General features: G+C 39.7%; 2 protein-coding genes across 7 annotated transcripts in view; both read left to right on the top strand.

The window, feature by feature from the left end:
* The first annotated feature begins 2,693 nt into the window (after positions 1-2,693).
* LOC147307857 (tripartite motif-containing protein 16-like) lies at positions 2,694-4,614 on the top strand. Of its 2 annotated transcripts, XM_086271237.1 has the most exons (2): positions 2,712-3,515; positions 4,223-4,331. In XM_086271237.1, the coding sequence occupies exons 1-2, from the start codon at positions 2,712-2,714 to the stop codon at positions 4,277-4,279; spliced, it is 861 nt and encodes a 286-aa protein (XP_086127363.1). In that variant the 3' UTR covers positions 4,280-4,331. The 2 variants fall into 2 exon arrangements, with proteins under 2 accessions (XP_086127362.1, XP_086127363.1); XM_086271236.1 differs by having other exon boundaries at positions 2,694-4,614.
* Positions 4,615-11,320: 6,706 nt separating this feature from the next.
* Positions 11,321-12,107, top strand: part of zmynd11 (zinc finger, MYND-type containing 11) — a 33,268-nt gene continuing 32,481 nt past the window's right edge. For 2 of the 5 annotated variants that reach the window (XM_086270621.1, XM_086270616.1), the window contains exon 1: positions 11,323-11,582. The gene's annotated coding sequence lies outside the window, so the exon portion shown is untranslated. Of the gene's footprint in view, positions 11,583-12,107 lie in introns of all 5 variants that reach the window. The other 3 variants (XM_086270620.1, XM_086270619.1, XM_086270618.1) reach the window with 2 other exon arrangements.

Genomic DNA, 12,107 nt, shown 5'->3' with positions numbered 1-12,107 from the left:
ATAACGTAGTTACTGTAACGCGTTAGTCCCAACACTGCTTACATGTGACCAGGCCAGTTGCTAGATTGGGAGAACTGAGTTGACAACCAGCTTTGTGTAACCTTTAATATTGATTGCTGATTTGAGATTAAGTAAATTCAGATGATAGAAAGCTACTATAGATATTTGTTTAACTTGCTTCATAGTCCAAGGCGCATATTTACCTGGATTGTTTTCTCACATCTTAAATTTTGTGTTTACTTTCAAGCTTTGTTTTTCGTTCTTTGAGCTTGCCTGCCCCTCGTTCGTTTTTCAGTGCAGTATTCCCACGTCTGTCCTGTTATCTAATCCAACTCTAGTATATAGAGCTTCTTGTTGTCAAGATGTCTGTTTTTGCATAAGTTGGATTTCCTGTTTTGTGTTGGACTCATAAAAGGTTTGCTTTTGTTACTTAATTTGCTTCTGAGTTGATTTGGATTCCCTCCTTTTTTCATTTTAAATCACACAGTTTACGAATTATGCTCTGATTCCTCACAAACCCAGTCTGACAAACATGTAAATATGAGTCTAGCAAGCTTGTTGAATTTTGAACCTAATATGCTGCATACATTTTATCAAGAGGTACACAAATTTTAACAACAAAAGTCACTAATAAATGCCAGAACAGATTTTAACAAAGAAACCAAGAAGAATAACATCTGTAATTTAAAGGTAATCCTAACTACAGAGAAACCACTCGGCACTGGGGGAAAAAAACCTTTAACGGGGGCCCCTGACAATAAGCCACTACGGTCCACTCTCCATCATAAACTGGCACACACTGATCCTCGAGGAGTTGCAGCCCTTCACCAAATAGCCAGTCAATCTGTCATTCGAATATAATGATAATAAGTTAACAGCAGGAACATTAAGACAAATATATTAAGACAATACTCCGATTCTGCAAATGTTTAAAACCAACAGATACTACATTTGGCACATTCCCTTTCACCAACCTTACCATAAAAAGATGTCATAAAGACTCAGACTGGTTTTGCAGTTCCTGGGCCTTTGCCAGCTGGAGGCCAGGTGTAGCCGGGAGGAGAGGTGAGAAACAAATTAGATGCAACCCTTTCCATGATTTAAAAAAAATAATCTGGTGGCAATATACACAGCGGTTAGATTAAAGACACTGCAGCATACATATTAAACAAATATATAAGACTGCTTTCTTCCATTTGTGCAACATCTCTAAAGTTAGAAATATCCTGTCTCAGAGTGACGCTGAAAAACTAGTTCATGCATTTATTACTTCCAGGCTGGACGACTGCAATTCATTATTATCAGGATGTCCTAAAAACTCACTGAAAAGCCTTCAGTTAATCCAAAATGCTGCAGCAAGAGTCCTGACAGGGACTAGAAAGAGAGAGCATATTTCTCCTGTTTTGGCTTCCCTTCATTGGCTTCCTGTTAAATCCAGAATTGAATTCAAAATCCTGCTCCTCACATACAAGGTCTTAAATAATCAGGCCCCATCTTATCTTAATGACCTTGTAGTACCATATCACCCTATTAGAGCACTTCGCTCTCGCTCTGCAGGCCTACTTGTTGTTCCTAGAGTATTTAAAAGTAGAATGGGAGGGAGAGCCTTCAGTTTTCAGGCCTTCTTCTTCTGTGGAACCAGCTTCCAGTTTGGATTCAGGAGACAGACACTATCTCTACTTTCAAGATTAGGCTTCAAACTTTCCTTTTTGCTAAAGCATATAGTTAGGGCTGGACCAGGTGACCCTGAATCCTCCCTTAGTTATGCTGCAATAGACGTAGGCTACCGGGGATTCCCATGATGCATTGAGTTTTTCCTTTCCAGTCACCTTTCTCACTCACTATGTGTTAACAGACCTCTCTGCATTGAATCATATCTGTTATTAACCTCTGGCTCTCTTCCACAGCATGTCTTTATCCTGTCTTCCTTCTCTCACCTCAACCGGTCGCAGCAGATGGCCCCGCCCCTCCCTGAGCCTGGTTCTGCCGGAGGTTTCTTCCTGTTAAAAGGGAGTTTTTTCTTCCCACTGTCACCAAAGTGCTGCTCATAGGGGTCATATGATTGTTGCGCTTTTCTCTGTATCTACTGTACAATATAAAGCGCCTTGAGGTGACTGTTGTTGTGATTTGGTGCTATATAAATTAAATTGAATTGAATTGAATTGAATTGAATTGCTTCGAGTGACACTCAATGCGTCGATGACCCCAGCAAACAAGAAGGGCCAGATGCAAACTTGGATGGTAGATTTCTGTTGTGTTCTTGGTCTTTACTTATCTGTTTGTTTGTGATATAAAAAATAATGTTTTGTGTCCCAAATATTGGCGGCACAGCAAGTATTTTGTTAACATTGCTGACTTACGATAGGTGTGCCCTTTACTAAAGCACATTATTAACGTGGAAATATAACATAATTAATGCATCATAACATGTACGTCATTAAAGCACGTAATTATGTTAAACTTCTGTTTGTTGTAAATGAAAACATGTCGAGCATCTTGAACAACTGTATCTAAAAATATTTTTAAAAAACCCAACCCTGATAATACTTCCCTCTTCCACTTGCGGTACATATTTCCTCATTCCTTCACGTTCACGCTTCTTTAAATTTGTGAGTGGGTGTAAACAGCTTGTCTGTCTGCAAGCTCAGACAAACTTTTCTATTATTGCAGACAGAGACACATGTTGGCTGTGCATGAAACTGAGAGCTGAAATGGCGGAGCTAGAATTTCAGAACGACCACATAAAATTCTGCTGTTCGATCTGTCTGGATCTACTGAAGGACCCCACAACTATTCCCTGTGGACACAACTACTGCATGAGATGTATCAAAGCCCACTGGGATGCAGAAGATACAAAGCAAGCTCACAGCTGCCCTCAGTGCAGACAGACTTTCACACCGAGGCCTTTCTTGTTGAAAAACACCATGTTAGCTGAGTTGGTGGAAGAGCTGGAGAGGATTAGGCTTCAAGCTGCTCCTGCTGATCACTGCTATGCTGGACCTGAAGATGTGGCCTGTGATGTCTGCACTGGAAGAAAAATGAAAGCATTCAAGTCCTGTTTATTCTGTCTGGCATCTTACTGTGAGAAACACCTTCAGCCTCATTATGATGTGGTTCAATTAAAGAAACACAAGCTGGTGGAGCCCTCCAAGAAGCTCCAGGAGAACATCTGCTCTCGTCATGATGAGGTGATGAAGATGTTCTGCCGTACTGATCAGCAGAGTATCTGTTATCTCTGCTCTGTGGATGAACATAAAGGCCACGACACAGTCTCAGCTGCAGCCGAAAGGACTGAGAGGCAGAGAGAGCTGGAGGTGAGTCGACAAAACATCCAGCAGAGAATCCAGGACAGAGAGAAAGATGTGAAGCTGCTTCAACAGGAGGTGGAGGCCATCAATCAGTCTGCTGATCAAACAGTGGAGCACAGTGAGAAGATCTTCACTGAGCTGATCCATCTCATCCAGAAAAGAAGCTCTGATGTGAAGCAGCAGATCAGATCCCAGCAGGAAACTGAAGTGAGTCGAGTCAAAGAGCTTCAGGAGAAGCTGGAGCAGGAGATCACTGAGCTGAAGAGGAAAGATGCTGAGCTGAAGCAGCTCTCACACACAGAGGATCACATCCAGTTTCTACACAACTACCCCTCACTGTCAGCACTCAGTGAGTCTACAGCCTCATCCAGCATCAATATCCGTCCTCTGAGCTACTTTGAGGATGTGACAGCAGCTGTGTCAGAGGTCAGAGATAAACTACAGGACATTCTGAGAGAGGAACGGACAAACATCTCACTGACAGTCACTGAAGTGGATGTTTTACTGTCAGATCCACCAGAGCCAAAGACCAGAGCTGAATTCTTAAAATATTCATGTGAAATCACACTGGATCCAAACACAGCAAACAAACAGCTGTTATTATCAGAGGGGAACAGAAAAGTAACATTAATGAAACAACAACAGTCTTATTCTGATCATCCAGACAGATTCACTATAATGTGGCAGGTCCTGAGTAGAGAGAGTCTGACTGGACGTTGTTACTGGGAGGTGGAGTGGAGAGGAAACGGAGCTTATGTAGCAGTCGCTTACAAGAATATCAGCAGAACAGGGAGTGGGAATGAATGTAGATTTGGACGTAATGACAAATCTTGGTCATTAGATTGTGACAACAACATTTATACATTTTGGTACAACAACATCCAAACTCCTGTCTCAGGTCCTCGTTCCTCCAGAGTAGGAGTGTACCTGGATCACAGAGCAGGTATTTTGTCCTTCTACAGCGTCTCTGAAACCATGACTCTCCTCCACAGAGTCCAGACCACATTCACTCAGCCGCTCTATGCTGGACTCTGGTTTCACTGCTTTGGAAACACTGCTAAGTTTACTAAACTGAAACAGACATGTTTTTAAAGTTGTACATGAGTTGGCTCACATCTGTATATTATTATTATTTTGTATCTGTAAATGATCACAATCAGTGTTGTAGCAGTTCTGCACTGTACTAGATAACGTTTATCTACAAGTTGTTCTAAAGGTCTGTTGAATATTTGTATGTATTCAAGTAGCATTTGTTTTTATTTAGTTACTGTTTTTTTGTTTTTTGTTTTCCAATTCATCGGCTGGGACAGAGACAATACAAGACCTTATATATATATATATATATATGTATATATATATATATATATATATATATATATATATATATATATATATATATATATATATATATATATATCTTTTTTTTTTTAAGAAATGAATTATTTATATGAACATATACTCATTTTGAATTTCATGCCAGAACAGTTTTAAGTTTTCTTTTAAATATAATCTTTTAGAATTTGCTCTTTAAACTGAGGACAGTATTTGTGTCCACAGAATATTTCCTCAGGTGGTTTTATCAAGTCAGTTACATAACACCTCAGTACCTGGTGTTTACTTGTTTTTGTATGTGTGAGTCAGAGGTTTTTGATTGGGTGCCAGGTCTACACTGCAGACAGACCAGCTTGAGGTGTTTATCTTTTTCTGTGACGTTATGCTGTAGATATACTGGAAGGATGTGGTGCAGCATTCTTTTGAACTATTACAGCCTTCCTAAAAACATGAACATTTCCTTCAGAAATATTTTCCATTAACCGTCAAACTATTTGCACCTGCAGTCTTTAAAGTGGGGGTGAACTTTTATCATTACTTTTGAAAAACTAACAACAAACAGAAAATCTGCTTGTTACGTTTAAGAAGTCAAAATAATCTCATCTCTGCCATTTGTTGTTTTTGTTGTTGGCTTTTACATTGTACTAAAACAAATGAAGCTTAAATAAAAGAAATAATCAGTGTTGTTGAGAGCTCGTGAACTTACAAACTGACTTGTGTATTCAAACCTTTGCACTCACTCTCACACTTTCTGTTTTTCAACATCAAAACATAATTATCCCTGAAACCTAATAACTGGTTGGGCCTCCCGTACCAGACATCAACACCAATCAAGAATTTATTGTTACTAACGATGAGTCTTTTGCATTGTCATGGAGCAATTTTGGCTGACTCCTTATTGCAGAATCTCTTGAGTCAGAATCAAAATCATCTTTATTTGGTCAAGTTTGTGCACAAAAAAGGAATTTGACTCTGGTTCACTTTATTCTGCATGCAAAAAAAGAACCACACCCAAGCATCTCAATCTGATTTAAATCCAGACTTTGATTACGCAATTCCACAACCTTTTTTTTCCTTTTTCAAACATGGACAGGATGTTAAAGGTCATGCGAAAGCATCGCAGTCTCATTTAAGTCCAGACTTTGATTAGGACACTCCAAAGCTTTTATTTTGTAGACTTGTCGATGTGTTTCGGATCATTGTCCTGTAGCATCGCTCAAGTGCACTTCAGCTTTGTGGTGTAATCGCATAGATGTTAGAGTCAGTCAGTGTAGTTAGGCAGCTAGAGTGCGAGACCCGTGGGTTTGAACAATAATGGGATGTTATGTGGATCAGAGTAAGAACGGAAAAATGAAGAGTTGTTTATGAATCACACAGTGGACCCGCGTATAATCAATAACATTACATGGTCTCAGAAGTCCTGTACTGATCCATATAGCCTCGACTGAACGAACCGGTATTTTGCGGAGCTCACTGAAAACGAGAGGGAGAATATGGCAGATGAAACTGCACAGAGAGCGCAGGCAGGGCCGAGTGTGACATCCAGCATCCGACTTTTCAAAGCCGCAGGTGTGGTCCAAATGGATACGGAAGTTTGAGAGATTCTGTCTCGCCAGTAATTTGAACGTGACTTCGGAGGAGAACCAAGTCAACACTTTAAGTTACTGCATGGGAGATGAGGCGGACGATGTGCTTCGCGGTCTGAGTTTAACAGCTGAGCAACGTATGTGGGGGTACGTGATGGATTCCAGGCTTTTTTCATTGTGAAGAAGAATGTGATCCACAAACATGCCAAATTCAACATGCGCCGACAGGGAGAAAATGAGACGGTGGATGCTTCTGTGACTGCACTGTATGCACTAGCAGAACACATGATGCTACATGATGAATTGATACGTGACAGGCTCGTTGTCGGTCTCACGGACAAACGGTCAGAACGCACGCGGCTTAACCCAGATTTGACCCTGCAGAAGGCAATCACCATGGCGAGGCAAAGTGAAGATGTAAAGCGACAACAATCCTCCTTATAAGGTGACTCTAGAGCTGAGGCTAGCGATGCTCAGTCCGTAGATAGAGTGCATAAAATCAGTCGTAAGCCTGTTAGAACCAAAACCTCTCCAGACTGATAGTCGTCAAGCTAAAACACGTGGGTTCTGAGAAGACAGCAAAAAAGGGTCAACGTGTCATAAATGTGGTGGCGCTCCATCCCATTCAAAGCAAGATTGTCCAGCACATGAAGTAAAATGCCATGCATGTGGGAAAAAAGGACATTACAGGCGCATATGCAGGGCACCCAAAACTGTGCATGAGGTCGAAGAGGACGAACACGGTTTGTTCCTTGGTAGCATTAAGTGTGAGGATGAACCGTGGAATGTTGCCTTAAGCATAAATAACAAGAACGTGTCATTTAAAATTGATATGCGTGCTGATGTGACAGTCCTACACCTTAAAGTGTTTAAGGAACTCTACAGGCACAACCACCCCCCCAGTCTCCACAAACCAACCAAGGCTCTGCTGGGTCTTTGGTGTCAGTGAGCTTGCTCTCCATTCCTCATCCCATTTTTGAAGCACCCCCCATACTTAATAAAGTATGCTGAAAAGCATGTTAATTCAATTCAATTTTATTTATATAGCGCCAAATCACAACAAAAGTCGCCTCAAGGCGCTTCATAGATACAGAGAAAAACCCAACAATCATATGAACCCCTATGAGCAAGCACTTTGGCGACAGTGGGAAGGAAAAACTCCCTTTAATGCCATCGGGTCTGCTGTGGTCATTTACACTGAAGCTGTCACGTTCTTGGATGATGGTGGTTGGGGGTCATCGTTGCAATTTATACAGATTTTATACAGATTTCCTTAGAAAACTTTCCATTACCTGTAAAGTTTCAAGGAGAGGTGAACCTTTTGTTATCACTGCTCCTGAAAGCCTAAGCAACAAACAGCACATCTGCATGCTACATGTACCCAGTGAAAATAATCTAATCTCTCATAATAGTTGTCTTTTTTGTTTCTTTTATTGTACTAAAACAAATAAAGCACAAGTAACAGAAGTAATCACTTTTCAATCTCTTACAAACACACCTGTGATGCAAACCTTTGTACTCACTCTCACACTTTCTCCACATGTCAGCACCTAAACATACTTGGCTCCCAATGAAACGTACTAACTGGTTGATCCACCCTTGGCAGTTACAACTGCAATCAAGCATTTACAATAACTGGCGATGACTCTTTCCCGTCATCTTGAGAGAATTTTGGCCCACTACACTTTCCAGAGTTATGTAATCATAGAAACGAGGGAAGCTTTTCAAAAATGAATGGCATGTTTGGGTACATAATGATCTGATTCAGGTCCAAACTTTGACTAGGACACACCAAAACTTTCATTTTATTGTTGTTTTAATTGTTTTTAACTGTTCAGAGGTAGACTTGCTGATGTGTTTCGGATCATTGTCCTGCTGCATCGCTCAAGTGCACTTCAGCTTCAGGGCACAAACTGATGTCAAGAAATTTTGAATGGCCAGTGATCAAATTACATTTTCACATGGGACCGTTTTTATCCATAGTGTTCAATGTTTTTCATTGGACAGCAGGTCTACACTGCAGACAGACCAGTTTGGCAGAGATGATCTCATCTGTGACGTTATGCTGTAGATATACTGGAAGGACGTGGTTTGCCATCATTTTTGAAGTATTACAGCCTTCCTAAAAACATGAACATTTCCTTCAGAAATATTTTCCATTAACCGTCAAACTATTTGCACCTGCAGTCTTTAAAGTGGAGGTGAACTTTTATCATTACTTTTGAAAAACTAACAACAAACAGAAAATCTGCTTGTTATGTTTAAGAAGTCAAAATAATCTCATCTCTGCCATTTGTTGTTTTTGTTGTCGGCTTTTACATTGTACTAAAACAAATGAAGCTTAAATAAAAGAAATAATCAGTGTTGTTGAGAGCTCGTGAACTTACAAACTGACTTGTGTATTCCTTTGCACTCACTCTCACACTTTCTGTTTTTCAACATCAAAACATAATTATCCCTGAAACCTAATAACTGGTTGGGCCTCCCGTACCAGACATCAACACCAATCAAGAATTTATTGTTACTAACGATGAGTCTTTTGCATTGTCATGGAGCAATTTTGGCTGACTCCTTATTGCAGAATCTCTTGAGTCAGAATCAAAATCATCTTTATTTGGTCAAGTTTGTGCACAAAAAAGGAATTTGACTCTGGTTCACTTTATTCTGCATGCAAAAAAAGAACCACACCCGAGCATCCCAATCTGATTTAAATCCAGACTTTGATTACGCAATTCCACAACCTTTTTTTTTTTTTTAAGAAACATTGGAGGGTTTTCAAACATGGACAGGATGTTAAAGGTCATGCGAAAGCATCGCAGTCTCGTTTAAGTCCAAATTTTGATTTATTACACTCCAAAGCTTTTATTTTGTAGACTTGTCGATGTGTTTCGGATCATTGTCCTGCAGCATCGCTCAAGTGCACTTCAGCTTCAGGGCACAAACTGATGTCAAGAAATTTTGAATGGCCAGTGATCAAATTACATTTTCACATGGGACCGTTTTTATCCATAGTGTTCAATGTTTTTCATTGGACAGCAGGTCTACACTGCAGACAGACCAGTTTGGCAGTGATGATCTCATCTGTGACGTTATGCTGTAGATATACTGGAAGGACGTGGTTTGCCATCATTTTTGAATGATTACAGCCTTCCTAAAAACATGAACATTTCCTTCAGAAATATTTTCCATTAACCGTCAAACTATTTGCACCTGCAGTCTTTAAAGTGGAGGTGAACTTTTATCATTACTTTTGAAAAACTAACAACAAACAGAAAATCTGCTTGTTACGTTTAAGAAGTCAAAATAATCTCATCTCTGCCATTTGTTGTTTTTGTTGTCGGCTTTTACATTGTACTAAAACAAATGAAGCTTAAATAAAAGAACTAATCAGTGTTGTTGAGAGCTCGTGAACTTACAAACTGACTTGTGTATTCAAACCTTTGCACTCACTCTCACACTTTCTGTTTTTCAACATCAAAACATAATTATCCCTGAAACCTAATAACTGGTTGGGCCTCCCGTACCAGACATCAACGCCAATCAAGAATTTATTGTTACTAACGATGAGTCTTTTGCATTGTCATGGAGCAATTTTGGCTGACTCCTTATTGCAGAATCTCTTGAGTCAGAATCAAAATCATCTTTATTTGGTCAAGTTTGTGCACAAAAAAGGAATTTGACTCTGGTTCACTTTATTCTGCATGCAAAAAAAGAACCACACCCAAGCATCTCAATCTGATTTAAATCCAGACTTTGATTACACAATTCCACAACCTTTTTTTTTTCTTTTTCAAACATGGACAGGATGTTAAAGGTCATGCGAAAGCATCGCAGTCTCATTTAAGTCCAAACTTTGATTTATTACACTCCAAAGCTTTTATTTTGTAGACTTGTCGATGTGTTTCGGATCATTGTCCTGCAGCATCGCTCAAGTGCACTTCAGCTTCAGGGCACAAACTGATGTCAAGAAATTTTGAATGGCCAGTGATCAAATTACATTTTCACATGGGACCGTTTTTATCCATAGTGTTCAATGTTTTTCATTGGACAGCAGGTCTACACTGCAGACAGACCAGTTTGGCAGTGATGATCTCATCTGTGACGTTATGCTGTAGATATACTGGAAGGACGTGGTTTGCCATCATTTTTGAATGATTACAGCCTTCCTAAAAACATGAACATTTCCTTCAGAAATATTTTCCATTAACCGTCAAACCAGTGTGAACTGGACAAAAACAACAGTAAAATACATACAATTTTTTACAAATTATTAAAGATCAATGATCATCACAATATATAGAAAGAAAGAAGTCCAATAACATATTCACAGAGTAGTAAAATAATTCATCCATATAATATTAAACATTTGTTTAAATCTTTTTTAATGTGCTTAATCACAGTTAAACCATGCTCTTATGATTTCATGGGTAGGGGTCAAATTACTTTTCCTCACAGAGCAAGGTAGGTGTGGATAGCCCCCCCCCCCCCCCCCCCCCCCCCCCCAATTATTGAAATAATAATTTAAAAACTCAATTTGGTATCTACTTGTGTTATCTTTATCTTATATTAAAATTTGTTTGATGGTTTGAACATAAGTTTGCCTTATCCTCTAGCTCCCCCAACTGTTTCATCCATCTTGAAATGGAAAATTAAAAATAAATACACAGTAATAATAATAACTAAAAACAACATAATACGTTTATTTTAACATGCTATTCAGGTAATTATACAGACCAAAAATGTTTATAAGCCTGACATTAGATAAATGAATTAATCGTTTGCCATTAATTCATTAAAGTAAAAAAAAGAATTTGGAATTTGCTCTAAATTGTTACCACCTTACAAATTCCAAGCTTTCGTCTTTTATTGTGTTTTTGTTTGTTTATTTTTCGAGAAGCCCCAGCACGCTATTTATTTTTGAATCTGACAATTTTTTAAAAACACGTATTTATTTATTTATTGAAGTGGAAAAAATATTATATTTTATACTGTCAAACTTCTTGTTTTTTTAATATCTTGTTAAAAAAATAATTTTTAAAGATTCAGGGAGCGTGTCTGACAGGCAGCCTTGAAGGTCAGCTTCCCCAACGCACATCGATTTGACATGGAGATGCCCTGAAATCTCCCGGCTGCTGGCTCCAGGTGTAGCGGGTTGCAGTGATTCAGATTCCACCACTAGAGTTCTCCCTGTGGCTCCGCTCGGCTCCGTCTGCCCCGTGTTTACCTCTCAGCCAAGCTGGACACAGACCTTCACCAACAGACCCCAGTAGCTCGAAAATTACTGATGTAAGCTGACTCGAGTCCAATCCTCAACGGATTTTCTGCAGCGCTTTGTGCTTGTGACACGGAGGCGGAGGTGAGTTTTATTTTATTTTATTTTTTTGAATCCTGGAGAAAATGGCTCAGGCTCTGTGTGACAACACTGCGGCTAGCTAGCCAGCAACTACATGCGCTAACGCCGTTAGCTTAGCCGTGGCTTCTTTTCCTGTCCCCATGATGGAGGACTGTGAACATGGCGCCCTTCAAAATAAACGAGTAGGTAACTAGTTAGCCTAGTTTGTAGCGACCAAACACAGTGTGTGCTCCCACTCCCAGTCTGTTGCCGTGATTGTGAATCTCACCAGTGTTTCCTGTAAAGCTGGCATGTTTTAGCTGCCCATCAGCTAACGCTAGCTGCGTAACAGTTTACTAGCTTTGCTGATTAAATCTACTCATAACTATCGCATGGCCGACAATCACCTATTATTGTTATGTACTTTTCTGGTATTTAGGTTATCTCGCATTTAGTCTACAATGTAATCGAGCTGGTTTGAGTTCACTGGGGGGAAAGCTGACTTTTTTTTGTCCTGACAAGCTTTGAGTTGGACATTAGCCAGCCTGC

Source organism: Aulonocara sp. 'chitande type north' Nkhata Bay, linkage group LG18 (assembly GCF_057382095.1).
Source record: "Aulonocara sp. 'chitande type north' Nkhata Bay isolate Kocher_YH1m ecotype deep benthic linkage group LG18, A_spYH_male_GT1.1, whole genome shotgun sequence".
NCBI lineage: Eukaryota > Metazoa > Chordata > Actinopteri > Cichliformes > Cichlidae > Aulonocara > Aulonocara sp. 'chitande type north' Nkhata Bay.
The sequence above is the reverse complement of the archived record's forward strand: the minus strand, read 5'-3'. Positions and strand labels throughout refer to the sequence as shown.

Excerpts from the sequence above, each read along its gene's own strand:
- LOC147307857 (XM_086271236.1), top strand. The coding sequence starts at position 2,694 with ATGAAACTGAGAGCTGAAATGGCGGAGCTAGAATTTCAGAACGACCAC.